The sequence below is a fragment of the Geotrypetes seraphini genome, chromosome 6 (genome assembly GCF_902459505.1).
Source record: "Geotrypetes seraphini chromosome 6, aGeoSer1.1, whole genome shotgun sequence".
Classification (NCBI taxonomy): Eukaryota; Metazoa; Chordata; class Amphibia; order Gymnophiona; family Dermophiidae; genus Geotrypetes; species Geotrypetes seraphini.
Genome location: NC_047089.1, coordinates 111,522,176 through 111,548,039, shown reverse-complemented (window position 1 = coordinate 111,548,039; position 25,864 = coordinate 111,522,176). Strand labels below are relative to the sequence as shown.

At 44.8% G+C, this 25,864-nt stretch overlaps 1 protein-coding gene across 1 annotated transcript in view; it reads right to left on the bottom strand.

Moving 5' to 3' along the window:
- The window catches only part of HERC2 (HECT and RLD domain containing E3 ubiquitin protein ligase 2), a 3,346,202-nt gene that overhangs the window by 3,072,708 nt on the left and 247,630 nt on the right, over positions 1–25,864 (bottom strand). The window contains 2 exon segments of the mRNA XM_033948978.1: positions 3,511–3,684; positions 20,676–20,847. Coding sequence (XP_033804869.1) covers positions 3,511–3,684; positions 20,676–20,847 — 346 coding nt within the window.

Genomic DNA, 25,864 nt, shown 5'->3' with positions numbered 1-25,864 from the left:
GTGGAGGATCGTTTAGTCCAGGTAAATATTACAGCTTTTTTGGGCCTCCCACTTTGAGCTTAGACTCCCTCAGAATGAATATCTCCCCTGCAGTAGCTAGAAGGGAGCCCCAAGCCTCACCAACTGATGGCCACCTCCTCCCCCTCCAATTTCCCAAGTTCGGCAGCTAGCAGTAATATTTCAGAGCTGCTGCCTTCCCTCCCCGCCCCCCCCCCCCCCTTGGCTTTCATGCATGCATGAAAGCAGGGGCAGCTTGAGGATATTGCCATTGGCTGCAAAGCATGGAGAGTTTGAGTTGCCAGACTGGAGGAAGATGTCTTCAGTTGGCAGAGCTTGGGAATCCCCACTAGCTGAAGAATTTATAAATTACACTCAGGCGGGGAGAAACTTTGGTGCCCATCCACTAATTTTGGGCTCCAGTCCCTCCCCCAAATCAGTTGTATATGCCTAAACCACTGAATACAAAATAATTGTAATGCACATATCCTAAAGATATTCCATTTAATAAATTAAAAATAAAACAATTTTTTCTACCTTGTTGTCTGGATGTTTTGTTTTTCCATCATTTTGGTCACAGTTTCTCTTTCTGCTTTTTGTCTATCTTCAACTAATTCTCTTTCCAGTGTCTGCTGTCCATTTTTTTCTCCTCTTCTGTCATTCCATTTCCTTCTTATGCCTATCTCCAACATATTGATTTTTCCCTTTCAGCTTTCTTAACTTTTTCTTTTCTGCTTCTGTCCACTCAAATCTTGTCTTCTTTCTCACCCTTCTTCTTTTTAAATGTTCAGCTATCTCTCAATTCTCCATCTTCCCCTAGCTCTCCCATGTCCCATCTCACTCCTTTCCCAACCTCCTATTTCCTTCTATCTACTCCCCATTACCACATTTCTACTACTGTACTCACTGCTCATCTTGTCATCTTTTGACCTCATCCACATGGCTCACCACTTTCAGAATCCCCCTCCCTCTCTCCACTGGTCAGGCTATAAGTCCCTGTCCCTTTCTTTCCATCCCTTAGCATCATCTTATCCCAGCTCTCGTCCCTCCTGCCCTCCCATGGTTCCATCTCGCCTCCTCTATCTCCATGGTCCAACATTTTGCTCCCTCTCTTTTCTATTTTTCTTCTTCTTTCCCCCCTTGATGATAAACAATGAATTGGAGGAAAAAAAGAGAGATGCTGCATCTCTCTGCCTTCCATCCACAGGCCTAACATTTCTCCCTCCCTCCCTTCCATCCCCAGATCCAACTTCTCTCCCTTTCTCTTCCTAACTGCCCCCTCCCATCTCTCCCCCTGTCTGCCTGCCTCCCTCCCCCAGGTCCACCATTTCTTCCTATCTCTCCTCAACAGTTCTCCCTTCAAGTATCTCTTTCCCTCTTCCTCCACAACACCCTAAGTCCAACTTCTCTCCCCTTCAGACCATTGCCTACCATCTCTCTGTCCTCTGTTTCTGGCCCCATAAGCTCTCCCCCTAGACCTATTCTGGCACTTCTTTTAATACCCTCCCCCCCCCAAAAAAACAAAAAACAAAAAAAAAAAACCATACATCCAGGAGGATTCCTCGGCCCAGCATGTTCACCCCCTTCTCTTTGCTCCCATGCATCTCTACCTCACTCCTCTCCTACCACCATATCCAATTATTCTCTCTCTACCCAACAGTTCTCCTCTTTCTTTATCTCCCCAATTGCACCATATCTTTCCATCTCTCAGACACTCAATTCTCCCTTTCTATTATCTCCCTCACCTCTGCATCTCTTTCCCTCACTCCCTCCATTCTTCCATCTTAAGGCTCATGCTCCCCTCATTCTTTTCCTTTCCCTAAGTTCATGCCCCTTCCTTCCATCATTTTTCCTAAGTTTGTGCTCCCTCACTCTCAAGTCTTCTCAAGTCTCACACCAGTCTCACACCAGTGTTTACCTTCTTTCCTGCTTCCTGTACCCTAAAGCCATCGGCACAATGTGCGGCGGCGGCGAAGAAAGCAAATAGGATGTTGGGCATAATTAAGAAGGGGATTATGAGTAGATCGGAAGATGTCATATTGCCACTTTATAGAACAATGGTCAGACCCCACTTAGAATACTGTGTCCAACACTGGTCTCCATACCTTAAAAAGGATATAACTCTGCTGGAGAAAGTGAAGAGGCGAGCCACGAAACTTATTAAAGGAATGGAACATTTGAGCTACAAAGATCGACTTAGGAAACTGGGACTGTTTACCCTTGAGAAGAAAAGACAGAGGGGATTTGATTGAGACTTTCAAAATATTAAAAGGATTTGATAAAATAGACCAAGAAGCAGCATTACTGACATTTTCAAATGTGACACGGACAAGAGGTCATAGCCTGAAACTGAGTGGCAGCAGGTTCAGGACAAATGTCAGGAAGTTTTCTTTCACACAGCGCATGGTGGATGCTTGGAATGTGCTCCCGGAGGAGGTTGTGGAGGAGACTACTGTACTGGGATTCAAGCGCAAGTTGGATGCATACCTTCTTGCATATCATATTGAGGGATACGGTAAATCCGGGTCTCCATAAAGGAGTACCTAAATGGGCCGCCGCGTGTGAGAATCGCCGGACTAGATGGACCTCGGTCTGATCCGGTGAAGGCGTTTTTTATGTTCTTATGTTCCTCCTCTGTCTTGCAGTGTTCGCTGAAAGCCGCGGGCAGTGGATCCCACACGCATCCCACGGCTGATCTGGAAGCGTTCCCTCTGACATCATGACATCAGAAGGAACACTTCCGGGTCAGTCACAGGAGGCACGTAGGAGCCACTGCCCGTGGCTTTGAGCAAACTCTGCAGCAAGACGGAGGAGGGAGCCGGCAAGATGGTAAACACCTGGGGGTGGCAGAGGAAAACACCGCATTGTCCTTGAGCGCGAGTGGGACCGCACAAAATTCTTCATAGGGCCACATGCAGCCTGTGGGCTGGACATCCCTGTACTAAAGGTTTATGACTTATCTCAGTTTTTATGATCAGGGACTAGTAGTACTTTAAGGCATTTTTGAAGCATTTTGAAACTATTTACTTTAAAAGCTGCACTTTAAATATTGAAATCCGATTAGGATAAAAAAGTGGGCCAGTGAGGAGACAACATGTCAAGCTTATTGCTATGATAAACATTTGAGCAATGAGTGGTGTTTCTGAGGTCCAAAGCTTCAGTAAAGTTATGAAATTTATAGCTATTAAGAGTTGTTGAATCTTATATCACAATGGATATTTATCACATGGAATAAGAGGTATTTAAGAGCTATATGCAATTCTAAGTTAGAGTATTATTGAAGAAATAACCATCTTAGTAGGACTAAATTTTACATTGCATATAAATAAAATCCTCTTGTCATTTTTAATTTCATGAACTCATTTCTTTTAGAGTCTTTTTTGGAAAGAGTTAATTAAAGCTATATGTATACTGAAATTTATTAAACCAATGAGCTCTGTTTCTTTAATTGTAATTTTGTAATTAAATAACGTTCAGCAATCTAAATAAAAGTACAGAACAATATTTGAATACCTTTTGAGATGTAGAAGAACTGCATTGTGGAGGCATACATGGTGTGGCCAGTCGGTCTAAATGAGCCATAATCACTACAGCACTTTGTCTTAGATCAATGGCTAGCTCATTGTCTTGAGGCAAGGCAAGATATCTTAAAAAACTCTCATTGGGGCTTAGAGGACAGGTGAGCATCTAGATTTAAAATATTGCAACCATTATTACAATTCACAGTTAGATCAATAATACATGAACAAAGTTCTGAAAAATTATATTTCAATACTACATAAATTTTATGCTAACACCACTCCAGAGATGGTTTTCTAACATCTAAATGTCCCAAAGGAAAATCTAGCATGTATTTTTGATATTTGTCACATTGTAACATACAGATTGACCATGAAACCATATTGCCTACTGTCATTCATATTTATTGTACAAATTAACTAAATAAGGAAACTTAAAGAAATGTCCAATTGATATAAATACCAGATAATGAGGACAAATCTACAATAAGTGGTTTTCTTTCTAGACCTCAAACACTTCTAATTCTATTCATGCCCTTACTGGGGTGGTGTTTTCATCATTGGTCTTAGCAAATAGCATGTGCAATAAATCTTTTTGTTAATTTTCAACAGGTTCTGCATATATTATAAAGTGCATACAGTGCTGTAAAAGTGCTCTATATTGCTGCAAAGGAAAGATACTTATCTTTGCGCCCGACGGTGGCCCAAACGTTTCACTTCTAGTTTCGTCAAGGGCTATGCCTCCTTAGTTACAAGCACCAACATTTTTTGTTACAAAACCTTTTTTTTGAGCTAAAACCACCATTGTTCATAGAACTCAGCCTCTATCACCACTTATTGTAGATTTGTCCTCACTATCTGGTGTTCATATTTATTGAACATTAACCAGAATTACTGGTCAATATGCCATACAGCTTAGTTTAAGATTTTTCCAGGTTACTCAAAGGCATGAAACTCTACAAGGAAGGGGTATACCCTCCCAAGAATAGAACAGAGTTCACTTTCCAATCATTGTAACTGTTTCAATAAAGATCACACTTCAAGCTAGGATACAGATAAAGAATGTATCACAATTTTTCAATGCTTCAATGTGTCATGGCTTTCTTTTCTTCATTAAGTTAACATCACTGAAACTGGGTAAGTTATAAAATAATAACTTAACTTTATGAAGGGTTTGGGGTCCCAACGTGGCCCCGTTTTGCTTTCTTCCTCAGGAGACCCAATCATAAATTTGATAAAAGTCCTTTAAAACTCTGAATAATATTAGAATTGGTGATGTATAATTGCTTCTACAAGACAAAAAAATAACATAAAATCGGGTGTGAGAGAAAATGCCACATCCCACACCACGACAAAACTCATAGTGACTTGTAAGGCTAAGACTACGGGAGGAACTTTACAATGTACATACCACTGCTGGAAATTGCTCTCTCTTCACAAAGTTAGCAGATCTTTACTGCTAACTTCATCCCCTAAACAAGAAGAGGATACTTTAGTATGTGTCCTCCCTTACTCAGTACGGGCATTTGATATTAAACGTATTATCAAAAAGCATTGGGGGATTATGCAATTTCATGAGGCATTTCAAGAAGTACCCAGGTTTGCATTTTCCAAACAGCACAATCTCAAGCAACAGCTGGTTCATTCCCAGTTTGTTAGGCAACCTGCTACCAGGATATCGGGGCAACATTCACCTTGTGGACACTGTAAAATATGTAAACATTGTGTTACCTTACAGCAAATGTCCAGATATTCCAATCATCTTAGCCAAGTCAAATGCCCTGCTACCGACTGCAATTCCCAACAAGTGGTTTACATTATTCAATGCCCATGCCAGCTGTTCTATGTGGGATGTACAACCCGGAATATCAAGACCCGCATAGGTGAACATATCAGCAGGATCCGCACGGGAGTGACAGAAGCCCCCTTGGTTCAACATTGGCAAGACCATCAACATGAACTTACAGATCTCACTTTTTCTATATTGAATGTCATAGCCCCTATCAGAGGAGGAGACGCAGCTCATATGCTTTGGAAGCAAGAACAGAAATGGATTTTTATCCTCAATACTTTACACCCACATGGATTGAACAGTGAAATGGAGTAGATTGCCTTTTTGTGATCTAATCATAACATCTGCATTTCTATAATGCTTTATATTCATCCAGCATTATGGTTTTTATGGTTTTTACTGTGACACTTGAAATGTTTTTTCAGTGATATTTACATTTTCACAGCAAGACAGTGTAAATGCAATTTGATTTATTATTGCATCAGCCATCTGATGATGTCACATTAGTCACATGTTTACACTCAGCCTCTTGGATCTGTATTTAAATCGGGAGGGTGACGCTGTGTTCTTTCTGGTAGTTTGAGAATAACTTTGTGAAGAGAGAGCAATTTCCAGCAGTGGTATGTACATTGTAAAGTTCTTCCCGTAGTCTTAGCCTTACAAGTCACTATGAGTTTTGTTGTGGTGTGGGTTGTGGCATTTTCTCTCACACCCGATTTTATGTTATTTTTTGTCTTGTAGAAGCAATTATACATCACCAATTCTAATATTATTCAGAGTTTTAAAGGACTTTTATCAAATTTATGATTGGGTCTCATGAGGAAGAAAGCAAAACGGGGCCACGTTGGGACCCCAAACCCTTAAGTTAAGTTATTATTTTATAACTTACCCAGTTTCAGTGATGTTAACTTAATACTATTCATGAAGAAAAGAAAGCCATGACACATTGAAGCATTGAAAAATTGTGATACATACTTTATTTATCTGTATCCTAGCTTGAAGTGTGATCTTTATTGAAACAGTTACAATGATTGGAAAGTGAACTCTGTTCTATTCTTGGGAGGGTATACCCCTTCCTTGTAGAGTTTCATGCCTCTGAGTAACCTGGAAAAATCTTGATCACACCATAGATAGGTTACTATTGTAACAGCAAAGTCAGTTCACATTTTTGACTAAAGCAATTTCTGACTTTCCCTAGTTTTTACTAGTAATACCCCCGTGATATCAGAAGGAAATACAGCTTAGTTTAGCATAAACATATAAGACACCTAAAACCCAGGGTCAAATTGTGTTTCTTTTATTACACAGATGCTTCTAATAAGCCCAGAAAACAAACGAATCAATAATGAAGTACAGTAAAAATTGTAAAATATTTTATGCAGTGTTGCTGATTTCAACAGAATTTCCCTGTAATACTTATAGGCCAATAAACTGGTCTCAAACTTGTGGCCCAGGGACCACATGCGGCCCGCCAGGTACTATTTTGAGGCAGGCAGGAGAAAGTTGGGAGGCGGGAGATGAGTGAGAGAGGAGTAAGAGGGGAAAGAACAAGAGAAGGCAGGTGAGAGTGAGGGGCAGCAATGAGAGGTAGCTCCGCCCATCCCTCAGACGTCAGCAAAGCACCAATCCAGAGCTCCCCCTTAAAAGGGGAGGTGGCCAATGGCGAACTGAACAGCTGAGCCCAGAGAGCAGGGCAGGCAGGAAAAAGTCAGGAGGCAGACGAAGGAGCATAATCAGGAGAAGAGTTAGAGAGGAGTAAGAGAGGAAAGAACAAGAGAAGGAAGGAGAGAGAGAGGGGCAGCGGCCAGAGGTAGCTCCGCCCACCCCTCCGATGTCAGCAAAGCATCGATCCGGAGCTCCCCCTTAAAAGGGGAGGGGCCAACAGTGAACTGAACAGCTGAGCCCAGAAAGCAGCACAGACAGGAAGATAAGGAGCAGAAGAAGATTGAGAGAGGAGTAAGAGGGGAAAGAACAAGAGAAAGCAGGCGAGAGTGAGGGACAGTGGCAAGAGGTAGCTCTACCCACCCCTCCGACGTCAGCAAATCACCGATCCAGAGCTCCCTCTTAAAAGGGGAGGGGCCAATGGCGTTCAGCATTTCAGTGCGTGTCGAAGGCGAGCGTTAAAGGCGCTCACCTTAGTGAGAGTGCCTTTGCAAAGGGCCTTAAAAAGTGATGAGTCACTGCAGAGAGGAAACACTAGGAAGGACACCTACACAGGCAAGTACCACAAAGGCAACAGGACAGACAAGCAGTAGATAAACCACCACAGTAGACACAGAGGACACACAAGCAGGGGTAGCAGGTGAGGGACCTCACAGTAACACCAAGGACACTACATAAGGAAACAGTGAGAAGCCACTTCAGACAGCAGACCGGCAAACGAACAGCAAAGGAAGCAGCAGACAGAAGCAGGATGTTGAGCTATTCAGTTTTCTGCACCATTTGCCATATGTATGACTACCTCCCCCCTGGGAGGCGGTCTTAGGTATGCACTCGATGCGAGGAACTGGAGGGTCTGAAGAAACAAGTTAGACTCCTGAAAGGAAGAATACTAGAACTAGAAGCACTTCGAGCAGTGGAGGAAGAGGACAGAGAGACAGAAAACTTCAAGACAGAGGAAACCATTGAGGAAGAAGTCCGGGAGTTAGAGAAGTTCATCGAGGAGGCAAACAGGGAGGACGTGGAAAATCACCAGCAACAGTGGAACTGCTAAGATACACCTACAGTGAGTGAGGACCACTTGGAGGACAGCCACAAAGAAGAAATGGGTGACACAGCAGCGAGACCTGGAAACAACGGAGGGAACCCACAGGAAGACAAGTCCAGTGCAAGCCAATGCCAGGATGAGGGAAAATGGAAGTGCACAGAGGACACAGACCTACGGCTGGACAGATGGACATACACCGGGGACACGGACATGCGGCTAGAGAGACAAAAGAAGATTGAGAGGACAGCGATTGTCATGGGGGACTCCATCATCAGACAAGTCGACAGCCACATAGCGGGAGGAGCCAGGATCGGCTGGTGACCTACCTACCGGGAGCCAAGATAGAAGATATAGTGAGCCACATCCACAGGATCATCGATAGCGTGGAAGAGGAAGATACGGTGGTGGTGATCAATGTGGGGACAAACAATTTGAGCAACAGGAACTACAGCAGGGAAGTACTGAAGAACCAGTTCCGGATACTAGGACGGAACGCAGAACCAGAACGCAGAGGGTAGCATTCTCAGAGATCCTGCCAGTACCTAGGGCCGATGAGAAGAGGCAGATGGAGCTGCAGCTAGTCAACGCATGAATGAGGCGCTGGTGTGAGGAAGAAGGATTCCACTTTGTGTGCAACTGGACGACGTTCTGGGGGAAGAGCAAGCTATACAGGAAGGATAGGTGACTTTAATTATCCGAGGAAAGACTGGAACCTAGGCACCTCCAGCTGCGCTAGGGAGACAAAGTTCCTGGATGCTGTAGGCGATTGCTTCCTGGAACAATCTGTCATGGGAAATATTAGAGGAAACGCAATTCTGGAATACGAGGACTGGTGCAAGGTGTAGGAGTAGAGGGGACGCTGGGAACCAGTGATCACAATATGATCCGCTTCGGCCTGGACACAGGGGCGAAATTGATCCAGAATGACGGGCACGACGTTGAACTTCCGGAAAGGGAATTACGAAGGGATAAGACTCATGGTGGGGAAGAAGATTAAGAAGAAGATAGGTGCTGTAAAAACGCTAGAGCAAGCGTGGTCTCTTTTTAAGGACACAGTCACTGAGGCGCAAAATCTATATATACCATGTATCGACAAGTAATCCAAGAGGGAAAAGAACAAAGAACCAGTGTGGCTCACTGTAGCGATGAAGGAAGCCATTAGAGATAAGAAGACTTCATTTAAGGAATGGAAAAGAAAACTGGAAAAATGGACGAAAACTGGAAAAAGCACAAACAGCATCAAAGCAGGTGCCTTAAGGTGGTAAGAGGGGTCAAAAGAGACTATGAGGGAAAAATAGCCAAGGAGGCAAAAAACTTCAAGCCATTCTTTCGATATATTAAGGGGAAAACGACCCGCAAAGGAAGTGGTGGGCTATTGGATGACCATGGAATAAAGGGAGTGTTAAAGGAGGACAAAGCCATCACCAACAAACTGAACACGTTTTTGCGTCTGTGTTTACAGAAGAGGATATACGCAACATACCGGAAGCTTACAGACTATACCTAGGAAATGAAGATGGGAAACTGACTGGGTTGATGGTCAGTCTAGAAGAGGTATGCGGCAGATTGACAAGCATAAAAACGACAAATCCCCTGGACCAGATGGCATCCATCTGAGGGCAATCAAGGAACTGAAAGGGGTTATAGCTGATCTGCTTCAACTAATAACCAATCTGTCGATCAAATCAGTAAGGATTCAGTAAGACTGGAAAGTGGTGAATGTTACGCCGATCTTCAAGAAAGGTTCGAGGGGAGATCCGGGAAACTACAGGCCGGTGAGTCAGACCTCAGTACCGGGAAAGATGGTAGAGGCGCTAATAAAGGACCGCATTATTGACCACCTTGACGGACACAATCTGATGAGGACCAGCCAGCATGGCTTCAGCAAAGATCTTGCTTGACAAACTTACTGTACTTCTTCGAGGGAGTTAACAGACAGATAGACAAAGGTGACCCAGTCGACATTGTATATCTGGATTTTCAGAAGGCGTTTAACAAGGTCCCGCCTGAATGACTACTTTGAAAAATTGCGAGCCATGGGATTGAGGGTTAAATACTCACATGAATCAAAAACTGGTTGGCGGATAGAAAAGAGAGTGAGGGGGTAAATGGACAATACTCGGACTGGAAAAGCAACACCAGTGGAGTGCCACAGGGTTCGGTGCTTGGGCCTATGATCTTCAACATATTTATAAATGACCTGGAATGACGAGCGAGGTGATTAAATTTGCACACGAAACGAAGTTATTCAGAGTAGTGAAGATGCAGGAGAATTGCGAAGACCTACAACAGGACATAAACACGCTCAAGAAATGGGCGGCAACATGGCAAATGAAGTTTAACATGGATAAGTGTAAGGTGATGCATGTCGGTAACAAAAATCTTGTACACGAATTTAGAAATCTGGTATAGTACTCGTAGAGACCCCCAAGGAAAGAGACTTGGGAGTACTGGTTGACAAGTTGATGAAGCCGTCCACACAATGTGTGGCAGCGGCGAAAAGGGTGAACAGAATGCTTGGAATGATTAAGAAGGGGATTACGAACAGATCGGAAAAGTTTATCATGCCACTGTACCGGGCCATGGTGCGGCCCCACCTGAAATACTGCATCCAGCACTGGTCACCATATTTGAAGAAGGACACGGTACTACACAACAGGGTCTGACCCAGCAGCCGCAAAGCACAGTTACTTACCGTAACAGGTGTTATCCAGGGACAGCAGGCAGATATTCTTGACTGAAGGGTGACGGCACCGACGGAGCCCCGGTACGGACAATTTTGAGTGATTGCACTCTAAGAACTTGGAAAGTTCTAGTAGGCCACACCGCGCACGTGCGAGTGCCTTCCCGCCCAACAGAGGCGCGCGGTCCCCAGTTAGAATAAGCCAGCTAAGAAGCCAACCCGGGGAGGTGGGTGGGACGCAAGAATATCTGCCTGCTGTCCCTGGATAACACCTGTTACGGTAAGTAACTGTGCTTTATCCCAGGACAAGCAGGCAGCATATTCTTGACTGATGGGTGACCTCCAAGCTAACAAAAAGAGGGATGGAGGGAAGGTTGGCCATTAGGAAAACAAATTTTGCAAAACAGATTGGCCGAAGTGTCCATCCCGTCTGGAGAATGCATCCAGACAATAGTGAGATGTAAAAGTATGAACTGAGGACCAAGTAGCAGCCTTGCAGATTTCCTCAATAGGAGTGGAACGGAGGAAAGCTACAGATGCTGCCATAGCTCGAACTCTATGGGCCGTGACAGAACCTTCCAGTGTCAGTCCGGTCTGAGCATAACAGAATGAAATGCACGCTGCAAGCCAATTAGACAACGTACATTTAGAAACAGGACGTCCCAATTTATTCGGATCAAAGGACAGAAAGAGTTGAGGAGTTGATCTGTGGGGTTTAGTACGCTCTAAATAGTAAGCTAGAGCCCGCTTACAGTCCAAAGTATGCAGAGCCTGTTCACCAGAATGAGAGTGAGGTTTCGGAAAGAAGACAGGCAGAATAATGGATTGGTTGAGATGGAATTCAGAGACAACCTCAGGGAGAAACTTTGGATGTGTACGCAGAACCACCTTGTCATGATGAAAGACCGTAAAAGGTGGATCTGCAACTAGTGCATGTAGCTCACTGACCCTCCTGGCAGAGGTAAGAGCAATAAGGAAAAGTACTTTCCAAGTGAGAAACTTGAAAGGAGTGGTAGCCAAAGGTTCAAATGGAGGTTTATCAAGGCGGAAAGAACCACATTGAGATCCCAGATTACAGGAGGAGCTTTAAGAGGTGGTTTCACATTGAAAAGACCCCGCATGAATCTGGACACCAAGGGATGAGCTGAGAGAAGTTTTCCATGAACCGGCTCATGAAAAGCAGCAATAGCACTGAGGTGGACTCTGATGGAAGTAGACTTAAGGCCAGAGTCAGACAAAGAAAGAAGATAATCCAACAATGTCTCCACTACAAGAGAAGTGGGATCAAGATGATGAAGAAGACACCAGGAAGAAAATCGTGTCCACTTCTGATGGTAACATTGCAGAGTGGCCGGTTTCCTGGAGGCATCCAGAATGGAACGAACGGGCTGAGACAAAAGAGTATCATGAGAAGTCAGCCCGAGAGATACCAAGCTGTCAGGTGCAGAGACTGGAGGTTGGGATGTAGAAGGGTCTCCTGATGCTGTGTAAGCAGAGAAGGAAACAGTGGAAGAAGAAAGGGTTCCCTGGAACTGAGTTGAAGTAGAAGGGAGAACCAATGTTGCCTGGGCCACCTTGGAGCAATCAGAATCATGGTGGCTCGTTCCCTCTTGAGCTTGAACAAGGTTTTAACATGAGAGGCAGAGGAGGGAAAGCGTACAGGAACAGATTGGACCAATCGAGGAGAAATGCATCCGCTGCCAGACGGTGAGGAGAGTAGAGTCTGGAGCAAAATAGGGGAAACTGGTGATTGTGAGGAGCTGCAAAGAGGTCTATCTGAGGAGTGCCCCATTGAGCGAAGATGGACTGGAGAGTGAAAGGATCGAGTGCCCACTCATGAGGCTGGAGAATTCTCCTGAGCTTGTCCGCTAAGGAATTCTGTTCTCCCTGAATGTAGATAGCTTTCAGGAATAGATGGTGATCTATGGTCCAAGTCCAGATCTTCTGGGCTTCCTGGCACAAGAGGCGAGAGCCTGTCCCACCCTGCTTGTTGATGTAGTACATCGCAACTTGATTGTCTGTGCACAGCAGGAGGACTTGAGGAAAGAGAAGATGTTGGAAGGCCTTGAGGGCATAAAACATCGCTCTGAGTTCCAGGAAATTGATGTGATGCTTCATTTCCTGAGCTGTCCAAAGTCCTTGAGTTTGGAACTCGTTCAAAACGAAGCACATCGTTGACAAGATTGAAAGAATCCTGGTGGGGGCAGAGACGGAAGAGACAGCAGTGATAGTCCACGTCGGAACGAATGATGTCACTAGGAGAGACTACAGCAAGAATGCACTGACTGAACAGTTCAAGATCTTAGGAAGGAAACTGAAAATGAGGACCCAGAGGATAGCCTTCTCAGAGATCCTGCCAGTGCCGAGGGCAGAAACGAAGAGGCAGACGGAGCTACAATCAATTAATGCATGGATGAGAAGATGGTGTGAGGAAGAGGGTTTTCTTTTCATAAGGAACTGGACAACATTCTGGGGAAAGAACAAGCTTTTCAAGAAGGATGGTCTACACCTGAGCAAGGCAGGAACTAGACAACTAGCAAATAACGTCAGAAGAGTGATAGAACAAGCTTTAAACTAAGTAGAAGGGGAAAGCTGACAGTCGACCTGGTATCGACGGTTCAGGAAACAGTATCCAGTGAAGGTACTGAGGGGGAAGATTGCGGGGAAGACACAAGTGGCAAGCAACTGACTATGAACATTCAAGGGAGTCAGACGAAGCGAGAGGGGGACAGGATGAACATACTACAAGGGGAAGTCAAAATGGGACTGGATAATGAGAAGGAACAAGAGGAGGACAATAGGAACACGACAAAAGGGGAAGGCAATAGGAATCTATCACAAAGAGAAGACAAAAGAGACAATACTCAGGAGTTGACAGGTCAGGAAGGGGACAGAATGAAGAATGGAATGCAAGGGAAAATGCCAGGACTTGAACTGCATGTATACTAATGCAAGGAGCCTGAAGAACAAAATGGGGGAACTAGAAGTCATGGCCAATAAGGAGAGACTAGACATCATAGGGATCACGGAAACTTGGTGGAACGAGGAAAACAAATGGGACATAGTACTGCCAGGATACAAACTCTACCGAAAAGACAGGACTTACCAGAAAGGAGGAGGAATAGCACTATACATAAGGGACACCATTCACTCATCCACTCTGGACACAGCAGTAACAAATGCCCAACTGGAGTCATTGTGGGTCAAAGTACCAGGAAGCAACGGATCCGAGATAAAGATGGGACTGTTCTGCCGTCCACCTGGGCAAACCGAAGCCGAGGATACAGAAATGGTAGCCGAGCTGAGAAGGGAATGCAAAAACCCAAACACCATAGTTATGGGAGATTTCAACTACACTGGGATAGACTGGTGTCTTGGAAATTCAAAATGTGCAAGGGAAATGGAGTTCCTGGAAGCTGTTCAGGACAGCTTCATGGAACAACTTGTCGAGGCACCAAGGAGAGGATCAGCGATTCTGGATCTGATCCTCAATGGGCTGAAAGGACAAGCAAAGGGAGTGGAGGTCGTGGGACCACTAGGAACCAGTGACCACAACATGATTCAGTTCAAAGTGCAAATAGGATTACCTAAGGGAAAGAGAACCAAGGCAACAACGTTTAACTTCAAGAAAGGGAACTATGATGCCATGAGACAAATGGTGAGAAAGAAGCTCAGAAACAGCTCCAAGGAAACGTGGACTGTGGAGCAAGCCTGGTCCCTATTCAAGGACACAGTAAACAAGGCGCAAAACCTTTATATACCAAGATTTAGGAAAGGATCCAAAAAGAATCAGACGAAAGACTCTGCATGGATAACCAGTGAAGTAAAGAAAGTGATAGGAGACAAGAAAAAATCATTTCGGAAGTGGAAAAAAGACAAAACCGAAGGAAATTGGAGAGAGCACAGGCAGTATCAAAAACAATGTCACCGAGTAGTCAGGAAAGCCAAGAAAGAGTATGAGGAGAGACTGGCCAACGAAGCAAGAAATTTCAAACCATTTTTCCGATATGTGAAAGGGAAACAGCCAGCGAGGGAGGAGGTGGGACCCCTGGATGAGGGTGACCGGAAGGGAGTGATGAAAGAGGAAAAAGAGGTGGCTGGTAGGCTAAACGAGTTCTTCTCGTCGGTCTTTACAATAGAAGGCACATCCAGTGTGCCAGAACCAGAAAAAATCTTCAGGGGAGATCAAGAGGGGAAATTATCATGCATGGAGGTAAGCCTCGAAGACGTTCTCAGGCAGATAGATAGATTAAAAACTGACAAAGCTCCGGGCCCAGACGGGATCCACCCGAGAATACTGAAAGAGCTCAGAGATGAAACAGCAGAGTTACTGCGGCATATTTGCAACCTGTCCTTGAGAACAGGGGTAATCCCGGAGGACTGGAAGATAGCGAATGTTACACCGATCTTCAAGAAAGAATCGAGAGGCGACCCGGGAAACTACAGACCGGTGAGCTTAACCTCTGTTCCGGGGAAGATGGCCGAATCACTGATCAGGGAAGGTATCAATGAGCATATAGAAAAAAATAATCTGATGAGATCAAGCCAGCATGGTTTCTGTAAAGGCCGATCATGCCAGACGAATCTACTGCATTTCTTTGAGGGGGTAAGTAAACAATTGGACCAAGGTGACCCCGTAGACATCGTATATCTAGATTTCCAAAAAGCCTTCGACAAGGTGCCCCATGAACGCCTACTGAAGAAACTGTGGAGTCACGGGGTGGAAGGGGACGTGCACAGATGGATCAAAAATTGGCTGGCGGACAGGAAGCAGAGGGTAGGAGTAAAGGGGCACTACTCTGACTGGATAGGGGTCACAAGTGGTGTTACGCAGGGGTCAGTGCTGGGACCACTGTTGTTCAATATATTTATTAATGATCTAGAAACGGGGACAAAGTGCGAAGTTATCAAGTTCGCGGATGACACAAAACTCTCCAGAACGGTCAGAACTGTTGAGGAATGCAAAGACCTGCAGAGCGACCTGAACAAACTGAGTGAGTGGGCAAAAAAATGGCAGATGAGCTTCAATGTGGAGAAATGTAAGGTCTTGCACATAGGGAAGGGGAACTCCAGGTACAGCTATACGATGGGAGGGAGGGTACTCGGGGAAGGCAGCCAAGAAAAAGATCTGGGGGTATTGGTGGATAACACAATGAAGCCGGAGGCGCAATGTGCAGCGGCCTCAAAAAAAGCGAGCAGAATGCTGGGCATTATCAAAAAGGGTATCACTACCAGAACGAAGGAAGTTATCCTGCCACTGTATCGAGCAATGGTGCGCCCACATCTGGAATACTGCGTCCAATACTGGTCGCCATACCTCAAGAAGGACATGGCAATACTCGAGAGGGTCCAGAGGAGAGCAACGAGGATGATAAAGGGCATGGAGAACCTCTCATATGCCGAACGGTTAGACAGGCTGGGGCTCTTTACCCTGGAAAAGCGGAGACTGAGAGGGGACATGATACAGACTTATAAAATCATGAAAGGCATAGAGAAGGTGGAGGGACAGATTCTTTAAACTAGCAGGGGCAACTAAAACAAGAGGTCACTCAGAAAAACTGAGAGGAGACAGATTCAAAACGAATGCAAGAAAGTTCTTCTTCACTCAACGGGTGGTAGACACCTGGAATGCGCTTCCCGGAGAGGTGATAAGCCAGAGTATAATTCTGGGGTTCAAAAAGGGACTGGATGACTTCCTGGAAGCGAAGGGAATAACGGGGTACAGATAGAGGTTTACCTCACAGGACACTGAGCAAATAGGGTATGGACTTTTTAGGTTAGGTAGGGAACATTTTCAGGTCATGGACCTGGAGGGCCGCCGCGGGAGCGGACTGCTGGGCGCGATGGACCCCTGGTCTGACCCGGCAGAGGCAATGCTTATGTTCTTATGTTAAATGAGCTCCCCAGGCGTAAGGGGAGGCGTTGGTGGTGATAAGTTGATGAGGAGGTAGATGGAAGCGAAGACCTCTGGAGAGATTTGAGGATATCAACCACCATTGTAGAGACTGACGAAGAGATGATGTCACAGATATGTGACGTGAGCAAGGATCCATCGCTTGGGACCACTGGGTAGCTAGGGTCCATTGAGGAGTGCGCAGGTGAAGACGTGCGAAGGGTGTGACATGAACTGTGGAGGCCATGCGACCCAAGAGTATCATCATTTGTTTGGCAGAGATGGAATGTTGTGGAAGCACCTGCTGACATAGAGATTGAAGCGTTTGAAGACGGTTGGATGGCAGGAACGCTCTCATGAGGACTGTGTCCAAGACCGCTCTGATGAATTGAAGTCTCTGAGTGGGGATGAGATGAGATTTGGGTAGATTGATCTCGAACCCCAGAAGTTGCAGAGACAGGATGGTCTGGGTGGTGGCCTGAAGTACTGTCTGAGATGAAATGGCCTTTATCAACCAATCGTCCAGGTAAGGAAACACCTGAAGGTGGTGGGAATGTAGAAAGGCAGCCACCACAATCAGACATTTGGTAAATACTCTTGGAGAGGAGGCAAGACCGAAGGGTAGCACCTTGTATTGGTAATGACAACGATTGATCATGAAGCGTAGGTACTGTCTGGAGGCCAGATTGACCGGTATGTGAGTGTATGCTTCTTTGAGATCGAGGGAACATAGCCAGTCGCCTTGATTGAGAAAAGGGTAAAGAGTGGCCAGAGAAAGCATTCTGAATTTCTCTTTGACCAAGCATTTGTTGAGATCGCGAAGATCTAGGATGGGTCTGAGATCTCCTGTTTTTTTGGGAACTAGAAAATAACAGGAGTAGAATCCTTGCCCCTTTTGATCTAGAGGAACTTCCTCTATGGCGTTCAGAAGGAGGAGGGATTGAACCTCTTGAAGAAGGAGGGAAGACTGAGGAGTGTTCAAAGCAGACTCTTTTGGTAGACCTTGGGCAGGAAGAGTCTGAAAGTTGAGAGAGTAGCCGTGGCGGATGATGTTGAGGACCCACTGATCCGAGGTGATGGTTTCCCAACGGCTTATGAAATGAGTAAGGCGTCCTCCTATAGGCAGCGGAAGATGGGCAGATGGAGGGATACTGGCTATGTCCTGGAGAACCAAGTCAAAAGGGTTGTGAAGATTTTTGTGGAGGAGGAGGCTTCACCTGTTGTTGCTGATGTGCTGGTCTAGTGTTTTGCCTCTGCTGTTGCCTCTGACGCCTGGGTTGTTGAGGTGCCGGTGGCAAAGGACGAGCCACAAATCGACGTTGGTATGCCGATTGCTGACAAAAAGGCCTGGTAGGTGGGGTCTTCTTTTTTGTCTTGAGGAGAGTATCCCACCTAGTTTCATGAGCTGAGAGCTTTTGGGTAGTGGAGTCCATGGATTCTCCAAACAGCTCATCCCCCAGGCAAGGTGCATTAGCCAGTCGATCCTGATGATTGACATCAAGTTCTGAAACTCTGAGCCATGCTAGTCGGCGCATGGCCACCGACATAGCCATGGCCCGAGAGGTTAGCTCAAAGGTGTCATAGATCGACCTGACCATGAACTTATGAAGTTGTAAGAGCGATGAAGAAGTTTGGCGAAAGGCAGATCTTTTACGGTCAGGGAGGTACTTCTCAAAAGCAGTCAGATTTTGTATGAGATGCTTGAGATAGAATGAGAAATGGAAAGCGTAATTCCCTGACCTGTTGGCCAACATCGCATTCTGGTACAACCTCTTGCCAAATTTGTCCATGGCTTTACCTTCTCTGCCAGGAGGGACTGAGGCGTATACACTAGCTCCCGTGGATTTCTTTAGAGTGGATTCCACTAATAGAGACTCATGTGGGAGCTGTGGTTTGTCAAACCCAGGAATCGGGATGACTTTATATAATGAGTCTAACTTGCGGGGGGCTCCTGGGATGGTCAAAGGTGTCTCTAAATTCTTGTAAAAAGTCTCTCTCAAGATGTCATGGAGAGGTAATTTGAGATATTCCCTTGGAGGTTGGTCAAAATCTAGTGCATCAAGAAAAGCTTTGGATTTCTTTGACTCAGCCTCCAAGGGAATAGAGAGAGAGTCACACATCTCTTTCAAAAAAGATGAGAAAGAGGTTACATCTGGTTTAGAGGATGGGTCTAAAGCAGAAGGATCCTCATCACCAGATGAACATTCCCCTTCAGAGAGAAGAGGGTCCTCCGAGTCACCCCACAGATCAGGATCCCTAACCTGAAAACTGCGGTCTCAAGATTCCGGTGTGGAGGGTTCCAGGTGTCGGGATTTGCGTGCCGACTTACCTGACCTCATAGACATCGGTACCGAAGTCTGAACAGCCTGGTGTTGAGCTCTCGGTTCCGGTGCTAGGACTGGCATGGAGACCGAGGAAGCAGAATGTACCGGTACCGACAAAGTGGATGCCGATAGAAGGGGCTGCTCCACTGTCGGTACCGGTGGCTCAGACCGGACCGGGACCGGAAGGCTCGGTGTCAAAAGTGCAGGAAGGAGTTGTTGCAATTGCTCCTTAAGCTGCACCTGCAGGACAGCAGCAATCCGCTCGTCCAGCGAAGGCACCGGTACCGCCTTTTTCTTCTGCGGTACCTGCGGTGCCTTCGCTGAGGATGAGGAACCCGAGGTCGAGGGGCTCACCTCTATTGGGGCGGAGCGCTTCCGTGGGCGCCTCGAGGTCGGCAGGACTGGGCTCGCTGCTACTGAGACCGGAGGACGCTCCAACGGGGAAGGCTTCTTAGCCGGCTTACCTGAGGGATGCGACGCCGACGCGGTATCGACAAGGTGGGTGCCGACTGAGACGGGGCCGATGTCGCTGCCGGTGCCGCAGAATCAGACATCTCGGCACCAAATAATAACTGCTGTTGGATCTGCCGGTTTTTCAAAGTTCTCTTTTTTAAAGTCGCACAGCGGGTGCAGGTAGATGCTCGATGGTCAGGACCAAGACACTGTAGACACCAGTTGTGTGGGTCAGTGAGTGAAATTGGTCGTGCACACCACTGGCACTTCTTAAACCCGGGTTGAGGGGGCATGAAGGTAAAAACGGCTTCTGCAAAATCGAAGGCCGAGGCCTCGATGGTGGCAACAGGCCCCGCCGGGGCGAAACTGAAAGAATTGAAAAAAAAAACCAAAGGTTTTTTTTTTTTTTTAAAGAAAAGAAAATGAAGGAAACAATATTTCCTTAAAGGTTTACGCGAGCGGGAAGGCGATATCAAAAAAGTCTTCAACAGCCGTTGAAAGAAACGCGTCTTCTTAGCTCCGCGGAAACTAAGAAACTGGGGACCGCGCGCCTCTGTCGGGCGGGAAGGCACTCGCGCGTGCGCGGTGCGGCCTACTAGAACTTTCCAAGTTCTTAGAGTGCAATCACTCTAAAATTGTCCGTACCGGGGCTCCGTCGGTGCCGTCACCCATCAGTCAAGAATATGCTGCCTGCTTGTCCTGGGATAATTCTTATGTTCTTATGACATGATCGAAACATTCAAGATAATGAATGGAATAGACTTTGTAGATAAAGACAGGTTTTTCATCCTCTCCAAGGTAGAGAGAACAAGAGGGCACTTCTTATGTTCTTATATCTCTCTTTAGCTGTAAATTACAATATTATTATTAAGACTTAGCCAAAAGGTAAGATTTATAAACTATAAAATATAAAATTGTCATTTCTTTAATAAGACATTAACTATTTTTTCTGAGGCTCTCCAAGTACCTACAAATCCAAAATGTGGCCCTGCAAAGGGTTTGAGTTTGAGACTACTGGGCTAATACAAAATATAGAAATGCAGATATTTGAAATTTAGCAGAATTAATGCTATCCAAAAATGGGAAATTTAATTTTAAATTTGGTTTCAGCACTTATTTAATGTTTAATTTGAAGAAAGAAATGTGGAGACTTATTTAGCAGGTCTCTGGCTATACTTTAGCTTATATGTGGAACGTGATAAAAATGTATAGGGATAAAGTGTGAATCCTGTCAGTTGTCACATTTTGCTAAGACATTTTGTAAAATGATACCCACAAATTTATCAAATATAATAAACTTATGTATACCTGAATCTCCTCCTCTTGATTGGTAATGTCTTTATTACAGTGTATATTTTGAAACCTTTGTAGCAAAGGTAGGATTGGTGCACTAGTTCCCTGTGCTGATCTCTCGTTATCTGTTTCTCTTGTTCCATTGTTCCAAAGCTGAAGCAGCAGTATAACAGCAGACAGTATCTGACTAAAAGAAAAGCATGTCATATCACCAAATTGAATTTTATTTAAAGCAAGACTTCAGTAAGTTAAAGAGAAGAGTCATCAGTCAAATGTACACACATCATAATCCTGAGTGAACAATTTCCAGTGTTATGTAGGTCTAATGAAGTGGCACCAACCCAAGAAAAATATATATTTAAAGGGTACATTTTCTCTTCTTCCATTTACAGATTTGGATGTGTGGTCTCCAAGTGGTAGGAATTAGGTAGGCAAGTAATGGGATGGAAAAATTATATCATACCTAATCTTCCTTCCTTTAGTTCTACCAGACCAGTCCAGAAACTTTGGGCTATGAACATCAACCAGTGGATAGAGACAAAGTAGCTATGTGTGATTTGTCCCTTAAGAAAACTGCAGTATTAGAATATTCAGTATTTCTTTTTTTTTTTTTTTAATTCTTCATTCATTTTCAAACTTACAATAAGTGTGATAAAATGTCCAAACAAATTAACAATATCTATATCACTTAATAATCATCAATGGTAACAGTGATAAATACTTAACTCCCCCCTCCCCCCTTACCTATCAAATAATCAATACTTGTACAATACATAACTATAAAATTCCCCCCTCCCTCACAATTGAACTTGTAAATTTAAGGGAAAAGAAAATTTCATTTACCGTATTTTCACGCATATAACGCGCGCGTTATACACGATTTTACAAACCGTGCATAACCTTGCGCGTTTTACAACTTTTTTTTTACATAGTTCCCCCCCCCCCGACGTCCGATTCACCCCCCAGCAGGACCGCTCGCACCCCCACCCCGAAGGACCACTCGCACGCACCCGCACCCCCACCCCGAAGGACCGCACGCACGCACTCCCACCCGCACCCCCACCCTGAAGGACCGCTCACACCCCCACAGCCTCCCGAACCCCCCCCCCCCATCATGTAGAAGCTCCTACCGGTGTCCTGCTGCTTCCTCTTGGCGGTCCCGGCCCTTCTGTGAGCCCTGCGCCTGCGTTGCTTCCTCTTCCGGTGGTCCCGCCCTTTCTCTGATGTCAGAGAAAGGGCGGGACCACCGGAAGAGGAAGCAGCGCAGGCGCAGGGCTCACAGAAGGGCCGGGACCACCAAGAGGAAGCAGCAGGACAACGGTAGGAGCTTCTACATGATGGGGAGGGAGTTGGGAGGCTGTGGGGGTGCGAGCGGTCCTTCAGGGTGGGGGTGCGGGTGCGTGCGAGTGGTCCTTCGGGGTGGGGGTGCGAGCGGTCCTGCGGGGGGGTGAATCAGACGTCGGGGGGGGCATCAGGCTTTCAGGGTGGGGACAGGACTTCAATGGGGAGAGGAGAGTCGGGGCAGGCGAAAGGAGAGTCGGGGCGGGCGAAAGGAGAGTCGGGCAGCGACGGGAGAGTCGGGGCAGCATGCGAGGTATACGGATATGCGCGGTTTTAAAAATTTTTTTTACATATATTTCGGTTTCCCGCGCGCTATACCCATATGCGCGTTTTACACGGGTGCGCGTTAGCTACGTGAAAATACGGTAATCAGTACAATACTTTGTTAATGGCTCCCAAACATCTTGAGATTTCTTGAAACTACCCCGCTGTATTGCCAGAAATCTCTCCATTTTATATATATGACAAGGAATTCCACCAAAAATTATAATTTAATCTACTCCAGTTTTTCCAATTATATGTAATTTGTTGAATGGCAACACCAGTCATTATGAGTAATAATTTGTTATATTTTGTAGAAATCTGACTTTTTGCTCTCATTGCCATACTAAATAGCACAGTATCATATGATAATGCCACTGGGTTATCTAATAAACAATTAATTTGGTCCCAAATTGATTTCCAGAAATTCATAATAAATATACAATAGAATAATAAATGATCTAAAGTCCCTGTTTCGAGATGACAGTGCCAACATCTATTAGACTTAGAGCTATCCAATTTTTGTAACCGAACAGGGGTTCATAACGCTCTATGTAACAGAAAAAAACAAGTTTGTCTCATAGATGCTGACACTTTCTAGGCATCCAACAACACTGTATATAATCTTAAACTAGTCTCTTTTTTAAGAGACAGGGCACTAATATTTCCTGATGTCTCACAATGGATGCAACTTCAGAGAAATAAATTTCTGAAGTACTATCAAGCTGTTATTTTACTTGGAGCTGTGTATCAATGAAGATTTATTTGTAAATATTTTATAACCTATCAGGGTAGTAGATATATTTCTTATAAATCAGCTCAATTGCATTTTTTCTTAAGGGTAAGAGGGTTTCTGTGGCTGCCCTTAGTGAGTTAATGTACTTTAGGTTTTGAATCAAATTGCATCAGGTTCCTGCTCCTTACTTTGTATTTTCATTTCCCATGGAAATTATTCTCGACTCCTCTTCCTACTAGTGGACTATGTATAGTAAAAGATTTTCTTTTTGAATGCTGTGCTAATGGTGTTAAATTAGCTCTGAACTGTTTCTGTAATTTTTTTTTTTCAGTTATCTTTGGATTCTAATACTATAAATCCAAACAAAAAAGAATATTCGGTATTCTGAATGACCTCACCACTATGTCAAATGTCACATAGCCACTATTCACATAAAAAAGTACTGTGGTACTCTGACACACAGTTCTCCAACTGGATCAAAAGCGATGACATACGGTAGACAAATTTCAAAATAAAAGCAGAAGGATGAAGTGATTAAAAATACAGCAAACCAGACTGGAAACAATTTCAGTAATATTACAACATACCATAACATATTGTTTCTAATACCCCGCAATCATCTGCTAGGAATCATTGCGGCTTACATAAGACTAACGAAAGATTAGGTTACTTACCTCTGCTAATCTTCTTTCTTGTAGATAACCATAGGGTTATTTATCTCTTTCAGCCTTGAGCTGCAGGGACTTAAAATCAAACTCTAGCCCATGGATGTCAAAGTCGGTCCTTGAGGACCACAATCCAGTTAGATTTTCAGGATTTCACCAATGAATATGCATGAGATCTATTTGCATGCACTTCTTTCATTGTATGCTAATAGATCTCATGCATATTCATTGGGGAAATCCTGAAAACCCAACTGGATTGTGGCCCTCGAAGACCGACTTTGACACCTGTGCTCTAGCTCCTCCCTCTGGTGTCATATCCCTAGACTCACCCCTGGAATTCCAGTCAGTACCAAAGCCAGGTATATCTAGTACGAACAGGAAACACAAGAAAAGAGAGTGGAGTGGGGACTCCCCGCTACATATCAATTCATGATAAACAAATTCAAAACAAGTAGTGCCCAAGGCCAAATTTTACAAAACAAAAAATTTGAACATTAACAAATTGAAAACAGTTTAACTTTTCTGTTTAAATATTTTTATTAAATTTCAAAAATTTAACAGTGCAATGTATAAGTTAATAACAGACAAAAAAAGTGTAAAAGCACATACAACTTACAAGTATTTATGGACAATCAATTTATTCCACCCTCCCTTCCAATAAATAATCATTATAAATAAACATTTTCATTCACCCTCCCCTCACCTTGGATGTGCATAGAAATAATCAAATTAAAACTATGATGTAATATAAGTTGCCAATGGACCCCAAACCAATTTAAAAATATTACCCTGCCCCAATATATTCGCATTTATCTTCTCATTCCTATATGTGGAACATATATTTGCCCACCAAAAAGAGAAATTAACAGTATAACTTTTGATAAAGGAGACACAGCCTCAAGGTTAGAAGGGGCCACCACCCAAGGACCCCTCTAACCTCACAAACCTTACTTATAAGGAACGAGCATGGGATTCTCAGCGAGGCTGGTCAAAAACAGAAATCCAGCTTACCAGTTACTGACAGGTGACCTGCAAATTGGACAGAATAGGCAGGCGGGTGTGAAGCTTCCAAACAATATCTACAAGAAAGAAGATTAGCAGAGGTAAGTAACCTAATCTTTCATTCTTGTACAATAACCTCTGAAAGCTTCACCATAGGGACATATCAAAGCAGTCACAACACATCAGGGGGCCCGATGAGCCCGCCGCCAGGACTGAAGCCCCAAAAGCTGCATCCTGCTTGGCCGCAATATCAAGTCAGTAAAACTTTGCAAACGTATGGAGATAGGGCCAAGTGGCCGCCCTACAAATCTCCTCAGGAGACATTGCTGTGGATTCAGCCCAAGAGGAAGCCATTCCTCTGGTAGAATGAGCCTTCACCCCAAGGGGAGGCTTCTTCCTCGCTGACATGTAAGCCGCAGAAATGGCTGCACGGATCCATCTAGAGATAGTAGCCTTGGAAGGAGGCCAACCCCGATATGCGGGGCCCGTTAGAACAAACAAAGGTCTGAAAGACGGAAGTCATTCGTGGCCTCCAGGTATCTCAGAAGGAAACACCGCACATCCAGAGACCGTAAAACACGGTCCTTGGACTTGGAGCCCGACTGAACGAAGACTGGCAGCCTAACTTCCTGGATGACATGGAACACAGATACCACTTTCGGAAGAAAAGAAGGCACTGAGAACAGACGAAGTTCTGAAACAAGGCAAGGTCAGCACACTGATCTAAGCCCCTGTGAAAGAATGGTGAATAATTCCCTCTCTCCCCCTTACCTGTCACAAATTAACCCTTATCTTATTTAAGTAGTCCTTATATTGGCAACAGACATTGCCTATGGGCAGAAGCAGGCCTATGTCATGCGCTGAGCTAAACAATTAATTCTAGTTGCAGAAGGTGTTTTGGATTTTCATTCTGCACTAAGCTTAACACCTATAATTGACACTCTTACTGTCTATACAGATGGCAGCAAGACATGCGGAGTCGTGAACTGGACCCAAGAAAATACTTCTCGGGTCTTATTTACTCCCCTGCAACAATCTGCTCAGCGCTCAGAAGTAGCCTCTGTTATTCTGATCACAGACAGTCTGTGCATTCGTAATTTAATTTACCAGCTTCCTGGTGCCTACGTCACCCCGTCAATTGATGACAACTTACTATCATTGTTTCTTGAATTATGCTTGTTATTGTCAACACGTAAATA